At 46.5% G+C, this 22,650-nt stretch overlaps 1 protein-coding gene across 1 annotated transcript; it reads left to right on the top strand.

The window, feature by feature from the left end:
- The first annotated feature begins 12,314 nt into the window (after window positions 1-12,314).
- Window positions 12,315-18,713, top strand: LOC141244148 (uncharacterized). The gene is made up of 7 exons (XM_073668994.1): window positions 12,315-12,402; window positions 12,847-12,969; window positions 13,120-13,232; window positions 13,323-13,414; window positions 15,026-15,099; window positions 15,596-15,688; window positions 18,442-18,713. The coding sequence occupies exons 1-7, from the start codon at window positions 12,315-12,317 to the stop codon at window positions 18,711-18,713; spliced, it is 855 nt and encodes a 284-aa protein (XP_073525095.1).
- Window positions 18,714-22,650: the final 3,937 nt, after the last annotated feature.

A 22,650-nucleotide genomic window follows, 5' to 3' on the forward strand; every position in this document is an offset into this window, starting at 1 on the left:
TGGGGTACATTTACCTGCCTATTGGGGACCTATGCTGCCTATTGGGGATATTTACCTGCCTATTGGGGACATTTACCTGCCTATTGGGGACCTATGCTGCCTATTGGGGACATTTACCTGCCTATTGGGGACCTATGCTGCCTATTGGGGATATTTACCTGCCTATTGGGGACATTTACCTGACTATTGGGGATATTTAATTGCCTATTGGGGATATTTACCTGCCTATTGGGGACCTATGCTGCCTATTGGGGACATTTACCTGCCTATTGGGGACCTATGCTGCCTATTGGGGACATTTACCTGCCTATTGGGGACCTATGCTGCCTATTGGGGATATTTAATTGCCTATTGGGGACATTTACTTGCCTATTGGGGATATTTACCTGCCTATTGGGGACCTATGCTGCCTATTGGGGATATTTACCTGCCTATTGGGGATATTTACCTGCCTATTGGGGACATTTACCTGCCTATTGGGGACCTATGCTGCCTATTGGGGACCTATGCTGCCTATTGGGGATATTTACCTGCCTATTGGGGACATTTACCTGCCTATTGGGAACCTATGCTGCCTACTGGGGACCTATGCTGCCTATTGGGGACATTTACCTGCCTATTGAGGACCTATGCTGCCTATTGGGGACATTTACCTGCCTATTGGGGACCTATGCTGCCTATTGGGGATATTTAGCTGCCTATTGAGGACCTATGCTGCCTATTGGGAACATTTACCTGCCTATTGGGGACCTATGCTGCCTATTGGGGATATTTACCTGCTTATTGGGGGCCTATGCTGCCTATTGGGGACATTTACCTGCCTATTGGGGACCTATGCTGTCTATTGGGGATATTTACCTGCTTATTGGGGGCCTATGCTGCCTATTGGGGACATTTACCTGCCTATTGGGGACCTATGCTGCCTATTGGGGATATTTAGCTGCCTATTGAGGACTTATGCTGCCTATTGGGGATATTTACCTGCCTATTGGGGACATTTACCTGCCTATTGGGGATATTTACCTGCCTATTGGGGACCTATGCTGCCTATTGGGGACATTTACCTGCCTATTGGGGATATTTACCTGCCTATTGAGGACCTATGCTGCCTATTGGGGACCTATGCTGCCTATTGGGGATATTTACCTGCCTATTGGGTACATTTACCTGCCTATTGGGGACCTATGCTGCCTATTGGGGATATTTACCTGCCTATTGGGGACCTATGCTGCCTATTGGGGACATTTACCTGCCTATTGGGGACCTATGCTGCCTATTGGGGATATTTACCTGCCTATTGGGGACATTTACCTGCCTATTGGGGATATTTAATTGCCTATTGGGGATATTTAGATGCCTATTGGGGACCTATGCTGCCTATTGGGGATATTTAATTGCCTATTGGGGACATTTACTTGCCTATTGGGGATATTTACCTGCCTATTGGGGACCTATGCTGCCTATTGGGGATATTTACCTGCCTATTGGGGATATTTACCTGCCTATTGGGGATATTTACCTGCCTATTGGGGACATTTACCTGCCTATTGGGGACCTATGCTGCCTATTGGGGACCTATGCTGCCTATTGGGGACATTTACCTGCCTATTGGGGACCTATACTGCCTATTGGGAACATTTACCTGCCTATTGGGGACCTATGCTGCCTATTGGGGACATTTACCTGCCTATTGGGGACCTATGCTGCCTATTGGGGACCTATGCTGCCTATTGGGGATATTTACCTGCCTATTGGGGACATTTACCTGCCTATTTGGGACATTTACCTGCCTATTGCGGACATTTACCTGACTATTGGGGACCTATGCTGCCTATTGGGGATATTTACCTGCCTATTGGGGACATTTACCTGCCTATTTGGGACATTTACCTGCCTATTGAGGACATTTACCTGACTATTGGGGACCTATGCTGCCTATTGGGGACCTATGCTGCCTATTGGGGACATTTACCTGCCTATTGGGGACATTTACCTGCCTATTGGGGACATTTACCTGCCTATTGGGGACCTATGCTGCCTATTGGGGACATTTACCTGCCTATTGAGGACCTATGCTGCCTATTGGGGACATTTCCCTGCCTATTGGGGACCTATGCTGCCTATTGGGGATATTTAGCTGCCTATTGAGGACCTATGCTGCCTATTGGGGATATTTACCTGCCTATTGGGGACATTTACCTGCCTATTGGGGACCTATGCTGCCTATTGGGGATATTTACCTGCCTATTGGGGACATTTACCTGCCTATTGGGGATATTTACCTGCCTATTGGGGACCTATGCTGCCTATTGGGGATATTTACCTGCCTATTGAGGACCTATGCTGCCTATTGGGTACATTTACCTGCCTATTGGGGACCTATGCTGCCTATTGGGGACATTAACCTGCCTATTGAGGACCTATGCTGCCTATTGGGTACATTTACCTGCCTATTGAGGACCTATGCTGCCTATTGGGGACATTTACCTGCCTATTGGGGACCTATGCTGCCTACTGGGGACCTATGCTGCCTATTGGGGACATTTACCTGCCTATTGAGGACCTATGCTGCCTATTGGGGACATTTACCTGCCTATTGGGGACCTATGCTGCCTATTGGGGATATTTAGCTGCCTATTGAGGACCTATGCTGCCTATTGGGAACATTTACCTGCCTATTGGGGACCTATGCTGCCTATTGGGGATATTTACCTGCTTATTGGGGGCCTATGCTGCCTATTGGGGACATTTACCTGCCTATTGGGGACCTATGCTGTCTATTGGGGATATTTACCTGCTTATTGGGGGCCTATGCTGCCTATTGGGGACATTTACCTGCCTATTGGGGACCTATGCTGCCTATTGGGGATATTTAGCTGCCTATTGAGGACTTATGCTGCCTATTGGGGATATTTACCTGCCTATTGGGGACATTTACCTGCCTATTGGGGATATTTACCTGCCTATTGGGGACCTATGCTGCCTATTGGGGACATTTACCTGCCTATTGGGGATATTTACCTGCCTATTGAGGACCTATGCTGCCTATTGGGGACCTATGCTGCCTATTGGGGATATTTACCTGCCTATTGGGTACATTTACCTGCCTATTGGGGACCTATGCTGCCTATTGGGGATATTTACCTGCCTATTGGGGACCTATGCTGCCTATTGGGGACATTTACCTGCCTATTGGGGACCTATGCTGCCTATTGGGGATATTTACCTGCCTATTGGGGACATTTACCTGCCTATTGGGGATATTTAATTGCCTATTGGGGATATTTAGATGCCTATTGGGGACCTATGCTGCCTATTGGGGATATTTAATTGCCTATTGGGGACATTTACTTGCCTATTGGGGATATTTACCTGCCTATTGGGGACCTATGCTGCCTATTGGGGATATTTACCTGCCTATTGGGGATATTTACCTGCCTATTGGGGATATTTACCTGCCTATTGGGGACATTTACCTGCCTATTGGGGACCTATGCTGCCTATTGGGGACCTATGCTGCCTATTGGGGACATTTACCTGCCTATTGGGGACCTATACTGCCTATTGGGAACATTTACCTGCCTATTGGGGACCTATGCTGCCTATTGGGGACATTTACCTGCCTATTGGGGACCTATGCTGCCTATTGGGGACCTATGCTGCCTATTGGGGATATTTACCTGCCTATTGGGGACATTTACCTGCCTATTTGGGACATTTACCTGCCTATTGGGGACATTTACCTGACTATTGGGGACCTATGCTGCCTATTGGGGATATTTACCTGCCTATTGGGGACATTTACCTGCCTATTTGGGACATTTACCTGCCTATTGAGGACATTTACCTGACTATTGGGGACCTATGCTGCCTATTGGGGACCTATGCTGCCTATTGGGGACATTTACCTGCCTATTGGGGACATTTACCTGCCTATTGGGGACATTTACCTGCCTATTGGGGACCTATGCTGCCTATTGGGGACATTTACCTGCCTATTGAGGACCTATGCTGCCTATTGGGGACATTTCCCTGCCTATTGGGGACCTATGCTGCCTATTGGGGATATTTAGCTGCCTATTGAGGACCTATGCTGCCTATTGGGGATATTTACCTGCCTATTGGGGACATTTACCTGCCTATTGGGGACCTATGCTGCCTATTGGGGATATTTACCTGCCTATTGGGGACATTTACCTGCCTATTGGGGATATTTACCTGCCTATTGGGGACCTATGCTGCCTATTGGGGATATTTACCTGCCTATTGAGGACCTATGCTGCCTATTGGGTACATTTACCTGCCTATTGGGGACCTATGCTGCCTATTGGGGACATTAACCTGCCTATTGAGGACCTATGCTGCCTATTGGGTACATTTACCTGCCTATTGGGGACCTATGCTGCCTATTGGGGATATTTACCTGCCTATTGGGGACATTTAACTGCCTATTGGGGATATTTACCTGCCTATTGGGGACCTATGCTGCCTATTGGGGATATTTACCTGCCTATTGGGGATATTTACCTGCCTATTGGGGACATTTACCTGCCTATTGGGGATATTTACCTGCCTATTGGGGACATTTACCTGCCTATTGGGGATATTTACCTGCCTATTGGGGACATTTACCTGCCTATTGGGGATATTTACCTGCCTATTGAGGACCTATGCTGCCTATTGGGGACCTATGCTGCCTATTGGGGATATTTACCCGCCTTTTGGGGATATTTACCTGCCTATTGGGGACATTTACCTGCCTATTGAGGACCTATGCTGCCTATTGGGGATATTTACCTGCCTATTGAGGACCTATGCTGCCTATTGGGGACATTTACCTGCCTTTTGGGGATATTTACCTGCCTATTGGGGACATTTACCTGCCTATTGGGGACATTTACCTGCCTTTTGGGGATATTTACCTGCCTATTGGGGACATTTACCTGCCTATTGGGGATATTTACCTGCCTATTGGGGATATTTACCTGCCTATTGGGGACCTATGCTGCCTATTGGGGACATTTACCTGCCTATTGGGGACATTTACGTGCCTATTGGGGACCTATGCTGCCTATTTGGGACATTTACCTGCCTATTGGGGACCTATGCTGCCTATTGGGGACATTTACCTGCCTATTGGGGACCTATGCTGCCTATTGGGGACATTTACCTGCCTATTGGGGACATTTACCTGCCTATTGGGGATATTTACCTGCCTATTGGGGACCTATGCTGCCTATTGGGGACATTTACCTGCCTATTGGGGACCTATGCTGCCTATTGGGGACATTTACCTGCCTATTGGGGACATTTACCTGCCTATTGGGGACCTATGCTGCCTATTGGGGACATTTACCTGCCTATTGGGGATATTTACCTGCCTATTGAGGACCTATGCTTCCTATTGGGGACATTTACCTGCCTATTGGGGATATTTACCTGCCTATTTGGGACATTTACCTGCCTATTGGGGACCTATGCTGCCTATTGGGGATATTTACCTGCCTATTGTGGACCTATGCTGCCTATTGGGGACATTTACCTGCCTACTGGGGACATTTACCTGCCTATTTGGGACATTTACCTGCCTATTTGGGACATTTACCTGCCTATTGGGGACCTATGCTGCCTATTGGGGATATTTACCTGCCTATTGTGGACCTATGCTGCCTATTGGGGACATTTACCTGCCTACTGGGGACATTTACCTGCCTATTTGGGACATTTACCTGCCTATTGGGGACCTATGCTGCCTATTGGGGATATTTACCTGCCTATTGGGGACATTTACCTGCCTATTGGGGATATTTACCTGCCTATTGGGGACATTTACCTGCCTATTGGGGATATTTACCTGCCTATTGGGGACCTATGCTGCCTATTGGGGATATTTACCTGCCTATTGGGGATATTTACCTGCCTATTGGGGACCTATGCTGCCTATTGGGTACATTTACCTGCCTATTGGGTACATTTACCTGCCTATTGGGGATATTTACCTGCCTATTGGGGACATTTACCTGCCTATTGGGGATATTTACCTGCCTATTGAGGACCTATGCTGCCTATTGGGGACATTTACCTGCCTATTGGGGACCTATGCTGCCTATTGGGGATATTTACCTGCCTATTGGGGATATTTACCTGCCTATTGGGGACATTTACCTGCCTATTGGGGATATTTACCTGCCTATTGGGGACTTATACTGCCTATTGGGAACATTTACCTGCCTATTGGGGACCTATGCTGCCTATTGGGGACATTTACCTGCCTATTGGGGACCTATGCTGCCTATTGGGGATATTTACCTGCCTATTGGGGACATTTACCTGCCTATTGGGGACCTATGCTGCCTATTGGGGACATTTACCTGCCTATTGGGGACCTATGCTGCCTATTGGGGACATTTACCTGCCTATTGGGGACCTATGCTGCCTATTGGGGATATTTACCTGCCTATTGGGGATATTTACCTGCCTATTGGGGACCTATGCTGCCTATTGGGGATATTTACCTGCCTATTGGGGACATTTACCTGCCTATTGCGTACATTTACCTGCCTATTGGGGACCTATGCTGCCTATTGGGGACATTTACCTGCCTATTGGGGACCTATGCTGCCTATTGGGGATATTTACCTGCCTATTGGGGATATTTACCTGCCTATTGGGTACATTTACCTGCCTATTGGGGACCTATGCTGCCTATTGGGGATATTTACCTGCCTATTGGGGACATTTACCTGCCTATTGGGGACCTATACTGCCTATTGGGAACATTTACCTGCCTATTGGGGACCTATGCTGCCTATTGGGGACATTTACCTGCCTATTGGGGACCTATGCTGCCTATTGGGGATATTTACCTGCCTATTGGGGATATTTACCTGCCTATTGGGGACCTATGCTGCCTATTGGGGATATTTACCTGCCTATTGGGGACATTTACCTGCCTATTGCGTACATTTACCTGCCTATTGGGGACCTATGCTGCCTATTGGGGACATTTACCTGCCTATTGGGGACCTATGCTGCCTATTGGGGATATTTACCTGCCTATTGGGGATATTTACCTGCCTATTGGGTACATTTACCTGCCTATTGGGGACCTATGCTGCCTATTGGGGATATTTACCTGCCTATTGGGGACATTTACCTGCCTATTGGGGACCTATGCTGCCTATTGGGGATATTTACCTGCCTATTGGGGACATTTACCTGCCTATTGGGGACCTATGCTGCCTATTGGGGATATTTACCTGCCTATTGGGGACATTTACCTGCCTATTGGGGATATTTACCTGCCTATTGGGGACCTATGCTGCCTATTGGGGATATTTACCTGCCTATTGGGGACATTTACCTGCCTATTGGGGATATTTACCTGCCTATTGGGGACCTATGCTGCCTATTGGGGATATTTACCTGCCTATTGGGGACATTTACCTGCCTATTGGGGATATTTACTTGCCTATTGGGGACCTATGCTGCCTATTGGGGACCTATGCTGCCTATTGGGGATATTTACCTGCCTATTGGGGATATTTACCTGCCTATTGGGGACATTTACCTGCCTATTGGGGACCTATGCTGCCTATTGGGGATATTTACCTGCCTATTGGGGATATTTACCTGCCTATTGGGTACATTTACCTGCCTATTGGGGACCTATGCTGCCTATTGGGGATATTTACCTGCCTATTGGGGATATTTACCTGCCTATTGGGGATATTTACCTGCCTATTGGGGACCTATGCTGCCTATTGGGGATATTTACCTGCCTATTTGGGACATTTGCCTTGAAAATGGCACCAATAATAACGTCAAGTCATCCCGCAAAAAACGAGCCGTCACATGACTGTCTGCCAAAATCTGGAAAAATTACAGCTCTCAAAATATGGCGATGCAAAAACTAGATTTTACAAAAAATGCGTCTTTTAGTGTGTGACAGCTGTCAGTCATAAAAACCCCATATGATTCTGGCATTGCTGTAATCACACCGACCTGAAGAATAAAGTCGTCTAATCACTTATACCGCACAAGGAACGGCGTCAAAAATAAACTCTTGGGTTAGGATTGGGCTAGGGTTTTTTTTTCCACTTTTTGATTTTTACGAATCAATTTGTGAAGCACCTGGGGGTTCCAAGTGCTCACTATGCATCTAGATAGGTGCCTTGGGGGGTCTAGTTTCCAAAATGGGGTCAATTGTGGGGGAGCTCTAAAGTTTGGGCACACAGGGGCTCTCCAAACGCAACATGGTGTCCGCTAACAATTTGAGCAGACATTTTGTTGTGAAAATAAAAAAAATTGGGTCTAAAGTAACATTTTTGTGAAAAAAGTTAAATGTTAATTTTTTCTTCCACATTCCAAAAATTCCTGTGAAGCACCTGAAGGGTTAATAAACTTCTTGAATGTGGTTTTGAGCACCTTGAGGGGTGCAGTTTTTAGAATGGTGTCACTTTTGGGTATTTTCTGTCATAAAGGCCCCTCAAAGTGACTTCAAATGTGATGTGGTCCCTAAAAAAATGGTTTTGTAAATTTTGTTGGAAAAATGAGAAATCGCTGGTCAACTTTTAACCCTTATAGCTCCCTAACAAAAAAAATTTTGGTTCCAAAATTGTGCTGATGTAACGTAGACATGTGGGAAATGTTATTTATTAACTCTTTTGTGTGACATATCGCTCTGATTTCAGGGCTTAAAAATTCAAATTTTGAAAATTATCGCCAAATTTCCATTTTTTTCACAAATAAACGCAAGTGATATCGAAGAAATTTTTCCACAATCATGAAGTACAATATGTCACGAAAAAACATTCTCAGAATCAGGGGGATCCGTTGAAGCTCCAGAGTAATTACCTCATAAAGTGACAGTGGTCAAAATTGTAAAAATTGGCCTGGTCATTAACGTGCAAACCACCCTCGGGGCTTAAGGGGTTAAAGCCATGCTTCCAAGCTGATGGTCTCAGAGAGTCTGAACCTTGACTATCCCTGTAAAGACTGTTTCAAGTCTGACTGCTACAGAAGCAGATCTCCTTTTTAAGTACACATCCATAGGTCAAGGCGTTAGGGTGGGCATTACTTACAGAGCTCATGTCTCATTGTTTGTGCATTTAATCAATTTACATAGTTGGTGTCACAGGGGCTCTTGTATATAAACATCATTGTTTCAGAATCAAAAAGAAGACAACACTCAGGGTTATACAAATACTGGTCTGTACTTCTTGACCAGCCACAGAAATACACAACATTCACAAGTCAGCATAAACATAATAGTGCATTTCTCTATTTCTCTTGGCTTAACAAATCTAATCGTCTGGCTGATTAAGAATATAAACTGTATCGTCACAATCATTTTATCTCTATTGTAGAAACACCTGAGCTGGCGAATCCTGACAGTGTGATCTGTGAGATCCCGGAGATCCAAGAACCTGCCGCAGTAAGTATTATAGAGGGGATGTCTGTGCATCACCGATCATGGGGGGTGAATTACCCGTCCAGTATTATCCCCATATAACAAGATGTCTGTGCATCACCGATCATGGGGGTTAATGACCTGTCCAGTATTATCCCCATATAACCAGATGTCTGTGCGTCACCGATCATGGGGGGTGAATTACCCGTTGAGTATTTTCCCCATATAACCAGATGTCTGTGCGTCACCGATCATGGGGGGTGAGTGACCCATCTGGTATTATCCCCATATAACCAAGGGATGTCTCTGTTACAGGAGGAGAGAATATAATTTATATTATAGGGAATCTGTCAGCAGGTATCTGCTCCACATCTGAGGGCGGCATGATGTAGAGGTAGAGACCCTGATTCCAGCCATGTGTCCATTACCTACTGGGGCAGCAGTTGTGATAAAATCACTATATCGTATGCTGCAGATCTGACAGTGCTCTGAACGCTGAGCCCTGTATAACCCCGCCCACATTAATGATTGACAGCTTTGTGTGTATAACCCCGCCCAAAAGAATATTCACAGCTCTCTGTGTATAACCCCGCCCACACCAGTGATTGGCAGTTTCCTATGTATAATCCCACCCACACCAGTGATTGGCAGTTTCCTATGTATAATCCCACCCACACCAGTAATTGGCTGCTCTCTGTGTATAACCCCACCCACACCAGTAATTGGCTGATCGCTGTGTATAACCCCACGCACACCAGTGATTGGCTGCTCTCTGTGTTTAACCCCACCCACACCAGTGATAGCCTGCTCTGTGTATAACCCCACCCACACCAGTGATTGGCTGCTCTGTTTATAACCCCACCCACACCAGTAATTGGCTGCTCGCTGTGTATAACCCCACCCACATCAGTGATTTTCAGCTTCCTGTGTGTAACCCTGCCTATGCCTGTGATTGGCAGGCTCCTGTGTACACTGTGCATGGGCAGAAAACTACTAATCAGTGGAGGGGTGGGGTTACACAGATCACGAGGACTACATGGCACCAGACACAGAGTCCTGTAATGATAATCTCCTGCTGATAAAACACCGATTGTAGTGAAACAACAACACACAGCCCAGTAAGTGACACACGGTTGGAATCAGGGTCTGTGCCCCTACATCATGGTGCTCTCAGATTACATAAACCTGCTGACAGACTCCCGGCACGTTCTGCTCTGTGTGGTCTCCCCCATTATCCAGCGCTGTACACTGATTCCGGGGTATGGCGGACCCCTGATATCACATCCGTGACTGCGGAGCGTCCGCCTTGTGTCGTCCCTACATCGGATCAGTGACATCAGCTGGGACATAATATCGGAGGAGACGTTTCTGCATCTGGAGCTTTTCTCCAGCAGCTTCTAGATCTTAATATCATTTCTTCTTCTTCTTTCTAGAACTTGATGGAATCGTTGATCCCGGGGAGAAAGCCGCGTATGAGCGACTACGAAACCTCCAAACTGATCAGCTGCGGAGGCTTTGGGTGAGATTTCTGTTGGCATCATCCCCATTTCTCAGGGTTCCCTATGACAAGGCTTCAGCCTCTGTGCTCTGCCCTGCAGTGTTATCATAGGGACATGATCTGAGTCCCCACCACTGTCTTGTCCAATGACTTCTATAGACGGACTGTTAAGGATTCCTTATAAACCATGGTTTCTCCTTCTCTCCAGGGCCGTCTACTTAGTGCACCATAAAGACTCACAGCAGACCTTCGCCATGAAGAAAATGGCCAAGAAGAACCTGGAGACTCCAGAAGATGTGGAGGAGGCCTTTCTGGAGAGGGACATCCTGACCTTCGCTGATTGTCCCTTTGTGGTCTCCATGCTCTGCTCCTTCCCTACGAGATCTCACCTGTGTATGGTGATGGAGTATGTAGGAGGTAGGACATGTCCATGTATTATCTTCAGCCCATGTCTGCTGACATCTTATCATTAGGATTGTCCAGGTGGACGGTTACATCCCTACAGAGCATTTACTATAGATATTACGGGACGCCATTGATGGTGGTGATCCCCCTATATGTCCGCACTGAGCCCATCAGGATCTCCAGCTGGAGACGAGACATCACTTTATCTGTGACATGGAGGACATCTCACCATGACCTCAGACTAATATTCCCTGCACTATACATTATATCTGTATATATCCTCTCCTGCCCCAATGTCTCCGCTCACTTCCCATGATGCATCGTGGTGTATAAACCCCTCACCGGCCATATTTCCTTTCTTCTATAGGTGGAGACTGTGGGACCCTTCTAAGCACCAGAGGTCCTTTATCTGTCCCCTTGGCTCGCTTGTACTTTGCAGAAGTGGTTCTGGCTGTGGAATACCTGCACAGCTATGGCGTGGTGCACAGAGACCTGAAACCGGACAAGTAAGTGCCCCCTGTAGTGTAATTAAGGGGGGAAAGTTATCATTTATCATTGCATGTACTGTGAGGCTAAACCCATCTTCTCTTTCACAGCCTCCTGATTACATCTGCTGGACACATTAAAGTCACCGATTTGGGGCTTTCAAAAGTTGGTCTCATGATACCAAAAACCAACACCCACAAGGAATCATTGGAGGAGATCGCCAGAGAGTTCAAGGACTATGAGGTCGGCATCACTTACAGGGACTTAGCTTCTTCTTTACAAGTCTCTTCACACTATTGTCTCTTCTCTTCGTTCTTCATTTCTGAAGACCTTTTCTTCTGATATTTTATCTTCTGTCATTGTGTATTTCATGGTGAGAACTCGTCATAATAATCGTTTCATCGGTTCTCATCTCCATCTTCTGTTGGTTTCCAGGAGCATGGTACCCTGCATTACATCGCCCCCGAGGTCATCCGGAAGAGGGGCTACGGAAGACCTGTTGACTGGTGGTCAATGGGGATCATCCTACACGAATTTCTGGTGGGATCTGTACCATTTGATGGGGATTCCATAACTGAGCTTAATAAAAGGATTGTCAACGGTAAGTAGAATAAAATGATCGTTGCTGTGACTGGTTACATTGGTTTATTATTTCCTTTGCTTTATCTTGTAGTCTAATACAAAGATTTTATTTTCTGTAATTTTTTATATACCAGGAAAAATTATTTGGAATTGCGATCGCACTCCTCCCCCTGATGCTAAGGACCTCATCACTGAGCTGCTCAGAAGAAATCCTGTGCATAGACTTGGGACAGGTACAGATATATTAGTATTAATCTTTCATTATTACACCAAGGACTCATCGCTCATGTCCATGAGGATCAGCACTTCTCTATCGGCCTATTTCTAGTTCTCCATACTATGACTTTCAGTCTATTTCCTTCATATCACCTCAGTTATGTCATTAGTTCAGATTAAGATAAACTGTTCAGATATGGAGTAGTCTCTGACAAGGTCCGCATCACTATTGTTTTTCTTTTTCCAGGAGGAGCATTTGAGATCAAGGACCATCCATTCCTGAGTGAGTTAGAATTTGACAACCTTCTAAGTCAGAAGCCGGAGTACGTTCCTCAGCTTGTGTCAGACGTGGACACCAGCCTCTTTATCAGTAAGTAGAAGGAGACATCATCTACACTAAGCGGCTGTTTGTCTCGTCTTCCTTAATATGTGCCAATTGTTTCCCACAAATATTAGTGATAACTGGTGACTGTGTTATACTGACAACCTATAATAAAATTTCATTACCTATGTCTTGTAGATCACGCTGATATAAACATGCATGTGGTCTCAGAGGATGAGGAGGGCACAAGTGAGAGCAACGAGAGCCTTGACTACCAAAATTTTACGTCATCCTCTGAAAGGCTTTCTAAAGTAAGTATGTGATCAATAAATCCAGAATATGCAAAAAAGACCTCTAGAAGTAAAAAAAGTATTTCATATTTTATTTTTGCCCATATTTAGCTCTGTACCATCGATACCAGCATGATGAACAATGAGGATCCCAAGTCCTCTCCAGAGTGTACCCCAGCAACCGGCACAAACATCTCAGAAATGTGAGTAGATTGTGGGTGTGAAGATCTGAGGTTGTGGGTTGTAATAATCACCTAGGCAGCTTAATGATGCAACAATATACTATTCCTTACATCCAAGGTTTTACAACAACTCCAGGTAAATGGCCAAAATACATTGCTCCCAGCCCACAAGATCCCCTCCCTGGGGTGGAAATTCCACTGCCTTTGTACTATGTAATACTCACTGTCTCCTAACTTTTGGTTGGCCAACAGATTTCGTATCTCCAGCCAGTATAGTCTGTATTCACATTCCACACTCCTCCAGATGACAGATAAAACTATAGCAGCACAGCTATCCGGTCGCAATAGTCCTAAAATAGGTTTATGTCCTCCCTCCCTGGGATCAGCCCCCTGGATGGACAGAAGTGTTCACAGCCATAACACAGCACATAGCAGGGGCACATTTATAAGATTATTTCAGCACAGGAACATTTTATTTAAACACATTCAATTGTGGAAATTATTATTATTCCAAGATCTGTTAACTAAAATCAACTTTTGATCGTGGGAAAACCCCATTTAAAGTTCATCAAATCCTGATGACAGATCCCACAACTGTAGCACTTTATCCAACCTAGTCAGCAACCGATCACCAAACTCCATAGGCCATCCATCCATGGGCTCCAGGACCTCAGCCTAGATCCTATCCCTTTGACGTCATTCCATCAACTCCTTGACTAAACATGTGGCTTCTTTTCCTCCCTCCCTGGGATCAGCCTCCTGGATGGGCAGAAGTGTTCACACCCTCCCCCTTAAACATTTGCTTTTAGCTCAAAGAATGAAGACTATTCCAGCAGCCCTTCACCTGGGACTAAATGTGAGACCCCTGTGGTGACGATTCCGCTGTGTCTCCTGTTCCCATCCACACAATGGGACTAGTAGCTGTTAGAGCAATGGTTTAACGCCCCTGAGATACTAACGAGATTAATGGAATGATGACTTTCCTTGATTACCAATCTTGTGTCTGGCCTTATGTATGGATAAGATCCAGCCTGCACGTCTTCCTCTGCTTACTGTCACTGACTGGAAGCATTGATTCCTGAGACTGAACTGAAGAGCAAAAAAATCACTAATAAAACACAACAATAAGATTGACGGAATCGGTGCTCCGTGCTGGAAAAAGTCTGCATCCCTCAGAGCTGTGGACTCCGCTCTACATGGATTGTTCCAATAATCTTTAGTAAGTGGCCGGCTCCTCACAGTGGGGTCATTACTGGAGCTCCAGGATGATATCTGTGCACAACACCAAATATAGGACATAAATACCATAATATCAAATGCCGCATCCACCGCCCCATGATCAGCGGTCATTGTGATTGTGGCTTCAGAAACCACTGGTGCTAACGACCTATAATTACAGCCGGTCATGCATTGTTAGTGCTGCCCACTGCAGGAGGGATGTGGTATTACATGCCGGACATTCTTGGCGGTTGTTTTCCGCTCTGCTCCATACATGGTAGATATAAGCTGGAGACCTTCCCCACTATGACTTTCCTATGTCCTATCAGACCCTATAGTCGGGGTTCTTCTAGTGAGACAATCCTTTTATATGAAGTTTACTTGTGATTTACACGTGTTTCTTCTTCCAAACAGGCAGAAAGAATCTTTCCCTGAATCTGACGGAGACGATGCTATAAGCCACTTGTCATCCTCGTCCCCATTGTCAGGTATGTACTTGTCTATAACACCAGAAACGTGAATGTTGTCATCAAGGGTGAAATATTCCCCCTGGTTCTCCTGTCCTAGGTCTCCTATGTTCCCCATGCTCCATGGACCCCAGTTATGGTGCCCCTCGGCCCATACTGGATCTCTATCTCCTTACAGCTTGTAGTTTTCTCATGGATTCTGTGAGATACGTTGTAGCATCCAGTAACCTCCGTCATTATAATGAGACATCGGCTCCTATAGTAGAATATGGCTCATTAGGGGTGCACCACATGGCGGCACACAGGGCGCTCACTGCTCCTCCGCATTAGTGACACATGTAATGCCCCTCAGATGAGGTCCTGTCCGGTCTATAGGACTTATCCTGCCCTTTGATAGCGGATTATCAGGACTATAGGGGCCAGGACTAGAACAATCCTACTATATACAGGAGAGATACAAAGCCGATCCCAGAACAATATCTCCTTAGTCAGTTCTTGTCTTTTACTTTCTCATCAGAATTTCCAGCTGAGGAGGAAAGAAAATCTGCAAAAAATCCGAGGAACGAAGAACAAAACTCCGAGAATGTAAAAAAGGGGAAAAGGAGAAAAGGTAAGTGTGAGGATCATCTCCATGTTGTGTGATGCCGCCAGTGAGGAGAATTCATGTGGAGCCAATGTCCTCTGCCGGTGATGGGATTGTCCCATGTATGATGGCTGACGATGACCCCTGACCTCTGTGTGATGAGACTCCTCTGCCGTCCGGCCACAGTGACCGCACAGTAGGATCATGTCATATGGAGTCCCATCACTGACACTAGATTTACTTCTCTTCTCATAGGCTCCATCTTCCGCCGGATCTTATCATCCTGCCGGCGAGGATTATCCAGGGCTGCGCGCGTATTTGCGTGTTGTCACTGTTGTCCTCGTGTCATCTAAAGGACGGGAGACCTCCACATCCAGCGCCCTGAAGTCCAGCAGATCCACCATCACTGCTGGAGCTTTATAGAAGGACCTTCACCATCCACCTGTGGCCTTCTGACTGTCACCAGATCCACCATCACTGCTGGAGCTTTATAGAAGGACCTTCACCATCCACCTATGGCCTTCTGACTGTCACCAGATCCACCATCACTGCTGGAGCTTTATAGAAGGACCTTCACCATCCACCTGTGGCCTTCTGACTGTCACCAGATCCACCATCACTGCTGGAGCTTTATAGAAGGACCTTCACCATCCACCTATGGCCTTCTGACTGTCACCAGATCCACCATCACTGCTGGAGCTTTATAGAAGGACCTTCACCATCCACCTGTGGCCTTCTGTCACCAGATCCACCATCACTGCTGGAGCTGTACAGAAGGACCTTCACCATCCACCTGTGGCCTTCTGACTGTCACCAGATCCACCATCACTGCTGGAGCTTTATAGAAGGACCTTCACCATCCACCTGTGGCCTTCTGTCACCAGATCCACCATCACTGCTGGAGCTGTACAGAAGGACCTTCACCATCCACCTGTGGCCTTCTGACTGTCACCAGATCCACCATCACTGCTGGAGCTTTATAGAAGGACCTTCACCATCCACCTGTGGCCTTCTGACTGTCACCAGATCCACCATCACTGCTGGAGCTTTATAGAAGGACCTTCACCATCCACCTGTGGCCTTCTGTCACCAGATCCACCATCACTGCTGGAGCTGTACAGAAGGACCTTCACCATCCACCTGTGGCCTTCTGACTGTCACTAGATCCACCATCACTGCTGGAGCTTTATAGAAGGACCTTCACCATCCACCTGTCGCCTTCTGACTGTCACCAGATCCACCATCACTGCTGGAGCTTTATAGAAGGACCTTCACCATCCACCTGTGGCCTTCTGGTATCTGACCCCGGCTGCCACTGATCACCTTGTGTCTGACCCCGGCTGCCACTGATCACCTGGTATCTGACCCCGGCTTTCTCCAGACTAGGATTTCACCTATTGATTCGGGTCCTGGTTTCCTCCCTCCCTTGTACTTCTATTCTATTATTAATAAAAAACCTTACAATTATTTTTCCTGAGATTTTTTGCCTCCATCACACTGCGTCCGTCCATCAGCTGCACGGAGATTGGTCGTTATGGGCAGAAAAGAGACTTTTTTCAGTCACAGTTGGTAAGAGTGCGGTGCTGTTGTCCATAGCAACCAATCAGAGCACAGTTTTCAGACAAGTTGTGTCCCCCCCCGTCCTGATGTGCTGCTGTGTGTGGGGGGCATCACACTTACTTCTGGCCTACAGACCTTCTCTGACTCCAGGAATTCCTCTTCTGGAACTAGGGCAGCAATCAATCCAATGGACACGGGATTCATAAAAACAATCAAACTTTTATTACTGGGTAACTGGCAGTCTTTACAAACAGGCATAAAGGATAAGGCCCAACAGGTTGTCATCTTTCCCAAAGATATCGGACACAACTTCAGCCCTGATTCTCGGTATGGGTAGAGTATCTCTCTTGCTAACTTTCCCTAGCACTAGCAATTCTTCTCCACCACTAGAAGTATATTTGGATTCCATCACCTTCCGCCTCTGAGAGTTCGAGTCCATTTTTTCCTCCAGCTTAGCAGGCTGAGTGTGCCCAAGAGCCCTGACATCCAGCTCGAGTTTCCAGGCTGGCAAGGGGACTTGCACGGGGGGATTCTTTGGCAATCCACTGCCTCATGGTATTAGGTCCACATTGTCCCTAGCAGCCCTTGACCTGCTACTGCTACTTGTCACCTCCCTCTACTGACTGTCACTTCCTGAACTTGAAGCTAACTCAGTTCCCCCTCCCCCATCTGGGTCGGCCGTTACAGTTAACCCTACCTAGGCTAAACTGCAGCCCCGTAGGGTTCTACCTTCAGAAACATACAATCATGTAAAACATATTTAACCCCTTTGAGTGTCAGGGAGCCGACCATCGTCTCCACCACTCCTTCAGTGCTCTCCAAATGGCTGGAGCAGGGAGCTGATAGCTTCAGCTGGAAGCACACACCCATACAGACAGACTGGATGGCACTACAGGTCCCAGACACTCTAACCATAGTGGCTGGACAGAGCACGCCTTCCAGAGCTTCTGGTTCTGATAACTATCACCAGCGCTGCGCACACAGTGAATAGGGAGGTGCCTGGCGAGAGAAGCGGAAGTTGCAGGAGCAGGTTCTGGTGGAGATGTGACAGCAGGATTCTGACAAAGACTTGCACACTAGTCACAACGAGCCACAGCTTTTTTCACATCTCAAATTAAATAATTTAGTCGGGAACTTGGACCTTTCTAAACATTCTACAGAACTTTTAGGCTTTAGAATAAAGGAAAATAACCTGCTAGTTCTTGGTACCTGTTTTTCAGGGAGCAGAGAGAAGGAATTCCTTCCACACTTTTCTCAAGATGGTGCTCTAGTGTTTTTCACTGATGTTCCTGGGCTGATGGAAAAATGTAACATTGAGTACAATGTGAGCGAGTGGAGACTCTTCATTGATTCATCCAAAAAAAGTTTGAAAGGTGTGCTACTGCACAATGGCAGCAAGTATGCTTCAGTGTCTGTAGGGCATTCTGTGCATTTGAAGGAAAGCTGTAAGAATTTAGACTTCATTCTCAAGAATCTTAACTACAACGATTAAAGATGGTCAACATGTATATGAAAGTTCTCTCTTTTTGCTCCTTGGGTAGCAAGGAGAATAGACAAAGTACCCATGCTTTTTGTGTGAATGGGACAGTCGGGATAGGACTCGTCACCCCCGCAGCCAAAAAAGTTGGCCAATGAGAATAACTTTACAACCTGCAACAAGGGAGAGGAAAGACCAATGCAAGGGGAAGGCTATGCACTAGTGATGAGCGAGCACTAAAATGCTCGGGTACTCGTTGCTTGGGTCGAGCAAATTGGAATGCTCGAGTGCTCGGTCCGAGTAATGAACCCAATGTAAGTCTATGGGAAACTCGAGCATTTTTCCGGCGGCTCCCCCCAGCGGTCTGCAGAGGGCCTAAAAATTGCCCAAATCGATGGGAACAGTGCTCAAATGACATGGAAACAGCATGGGGAAGACCCCTGGAAGCATTTCTGACTCCCAGGTCACTGCTGTCAACAACGTTGTCAGAGTATTACGCCACTTTTACCGACTCACAATAAAACATACAAAAACAAAATGGATTTTCTTGGGAAATATGTTAAGGAACATCCTTTCAAGGGTAATGACTTGTACATAATGCAAAGTAAATATACAAAAACAAAAATGATCCTCCACACCTTTGGCTATGTTCACACGTAGCTTTTTTGATGCATTTTTGCACTTTTGCATTGCTTTCAACGGTGAAAAATGCATTCACCGGGAAATGTCATTTTAACATTTTACTACCTTATCTGGCCATGTGGTGTGTGAGAAATGATCAGGCACATCCTGTTTCATTTATGAAGGAGGAACTCTGAAAGTCACATACACTATTTTTATAGGGCCATCAGGCGGCCCTTACTATTGTTAGAAGGCCATCAGCCGGCTATGCTTTGTTGTTCCCATTATTAAAGAGTGGGTCTCCTATACTGTTATTGCGTATGCAGTGACTGTAAGAGCTGCCAAAAATTTGAATGTACCCCAATACCCCTTTGAAGAGACATAGAGGAGGGTCTCAGTAAAAAAAAATGTTCCCATTATAAAGGAGTGGGTCTCCTACAGTGGTAATGCCCATGCTGTGACTGCAAGGGCTGCCAAAATTTGGGAAACACCCCACTAAGAATTTAAAGACACATAGAGCAGGGCCACAGTAACGACAAATTCCCATTAGAAAGGAGAGGGTCTGCTATACAGTTATAGGGTATGCAGTGAGTCCAACGGCTGACCAAATTTAAGAAAAATACCATTAAGAATTTAAAGACACATAGAGCAGGGCCAAAGTGATGACAAATTCCCATTAGAAAGGAGTGGGTCTCCCATACTGTTTTCCTATGCAGTGAATGCAATGGCTGCCAAAAATGTGGAGGAACTCCAATGTCCCTTGCAAGAGATGTAGATATGGTGACATGGTAAATATGGTGGTGATATGGTGGTGGAGGATGAGGATGAGGAGAAGGAGGAGGACCAGAGCAAATAGACAAAATCAGGAAGCATATATCCATGTGTGGGTGTGAAGATAGAAGTGCATGGGAATAGAGTTAGAACTCCAAAAAAAAAGACACTGGATTTGAGTTTATGTTACGCTGCTATCATTCGGTGGTGTTGAGGAGTTTGGCCCAATCCAGCCCTTGTTCATTTCTATAAGAGTCAGCCTGTCAGCATTTTCAGTTGACAGGCGGATTCACCTAACGGTTAGGCTATGTGCCCACGATGCAGAAATGCTCAGGATTTTTTCCTGAGCGTTTCTGCATCTCCCTGGCAGAAAAAACGCATGCGGATTGTACATGAGGATTGTACATGCGGATTGTACATGAGGATTGTACATGCGGATTGTACATGCGGATTGTACATGAGGATTGTACATGAGGATTGTACATGAGGATTGTACATGAGGATTGTGCATGCGGATTGTACATGCGGATTGTACATGCGGATTGTACATGCGGATTGTACATGAGGATTGTACATGGGGATTGTACATGAGGATTGTACATGCGGATTGTACATGCGGATTGTACATGAGGATTGTACATGCGGATTGTACATGCGGATTGTACATGAGGATTGTACATGAGGATTGTACATGCGGATTGTACATGAGGATTGTACATGAGGATTGTACATGGGGATTGTACATGCGGATTGTACATGCGGATTGTACATGCGGATTGTACATGTGTTTTTTCTGCCAGGGACATGCGGAAGTGAAGAGTTTTTAGCATCACTTGGAAAGTGCTTGACAACTTGGTCACACAATATAAATCCATGCAACCGACCTATATAGCCGGTAGATCGTGGTACACTACACTGAAGGACCTGCCGTCACATGACTATGACGTCAGCGCAGGTCCTTCAGTCCACCGCGAGCTGCCGGCAAGTGAAGACAAGGAGTCCGGTGGCCATCAGAAGGTAAAAATAATATTTATTTTTTATTTTATTCTTTTTTTACAGGTTCTATGGTTCCCAGGTCCGGAGGAGAGTCTCCTGCCCTCCACACCCGGGTACCATCCGCACATTGAAACATTTGGATTCCGCATGTACAGATGCAGTGATGCGGAATCCAAGCGTTCCAATGAAAGTCAATGGCGGCAATTACGCTGCGTGTCTGCAAAATTAATGGACATGCTGCGGATTTTTAAGCGCAGCACAAACGCTGCGGAAAAATCCGCAGCTTGGTTCATTGACATTGCGGCTTGTCAGTGGGGACCACGGGGGACGAATTACCAAGCGTTTCCCAAGCGTTTACGCTGCGTAAATTCCGCAGTATAAACTCTTGGAAAATGCTTCGTGGGCACGCAGCCTTATAATTCCACCAGTGGCACTAAAAACCCGATCTGATAAAACGCTGGCGGCAAGGCAGGCCAGGACCTCCAAGGCTTAGAGCGCCAGTTCATTCCACGTGTCCAGCTTGGATACCCAATAACTATAAGGCACAGAGGAATCACGGAGGACATTGGTATGGTCGGCAAGGTACTCCCTCACCATCTTCCGAAACTTTTCCCTCCTTGTGAGAGTACCCCGCGCCTCAGGGCCTTGTGCGATGGGAGGGTCTGAGAAAACTGTCCCAGAACTTTGACAGTGTTCCCCTGCCTCTGCTGGATTGCATTTGTGTCTCTCTCGCCTGTACTCCTTGGTTGTCCAACAAACTGTGACCTTTGCAGCCAGCGTTTTCAGATGAGAATTTTATTAAGAATTCCACAACAAGGCCATTCGGGTACTGCCCCATTTTATTTGTCCTGTCCGGCGCGGGAATAAGAGATATAAAGTTCTCCTTGTAATGTGGGTCTAGAAGTGTCACCAACCAGTAATGACTGTCACCCAAAATTTGGACAACGTGAGGGTCACGGGAAAGGCAGCGTAACATAAACTCAGCCATGCGTGCCAGACTACTAACAGGCAAGACTTCTGTGTCCTCACCAAGAGGATGACTGACCATGCTCTCCTCCTCACCCTCTCTTCCTCCTCCTCCCCCCTGTCCTCCACAATTGTGCAGGTAGTACCATCTATAGCGCCGGAAACTAGCTCCTGTTCCTCCTCCTCCTCCTCCTCTTCCTCATTGTCACCCAATCCACGTTGGTATGAGATGAGGCTTGGCTGTGTGTAATCACCCTGTATGGTTCCTTGCTCCATCTCATCGTGCTCCGCCTGCAATACCTCCTCTTTGATTGTGAGTGTAACATACCTGGCGGCGTCCTTGCATAGTGGTCCATTTCCCACTGTGCAGGAGCGCGCACTTGATCTCCTGTCCGGAATGTCTCTCTGGCTTCCCTCCATGCTGTCTGTTTGTGTCTGTCTCTGCTGCTTAAGGGCGGCGCCCGATCACTTCCTGCTTTTTGTACCTGCTGTGGGTCACACCCCTTGTGCGTCCTCAGCCTATTGCTGTCTGACACTTGGTATATAGCTCAGCAGCTCCCTTCTATCCCTGCCTGAGCATAGTGTTTTCCTTCAGTGT

This window comes from Phyllobates terribilis, unplaced genomic scaffold, assembly GCF_046119375.1.
Source record: "Phyllobates terribilis strain yellow unplaced genomic scaffold, ASM4611937v1 Scaffold_1__5_contigs__length_1240528914, whole genome shotgun sequence".
Lineage (NCBI taxonomy): Eukaryota > Metazoa > Chordata > Amphibia > Anura > Dendrobatidae > Phyllobates > Phyllobates terribilis.

Excerpts from the sequence above, each read along its gene's own strand:
- LOC141244148 (XM_073668994.1), top strand. The coding sequence starts at position 12,315 with ATGGGGATCATCCTACACGAATTTCTGGTGGGATCTGTACCATTTGAT. Across the intron at positions 12,403-12,846 it reads TAATAAAAGGATTGTCAACG|GAGGAGCATTTGAGATCAAG; the intron begins GTAAGTAGAATA and ends TTCTTTTTCCAG. Across the intron at positions 15,100-15,595 it reads ATCCTCGTCCCCATTGTCAG|AATTTCCAGCTGAGGAGGAA; the intron begins GTATGTACTTGT and ends CTTTCTCATCAG.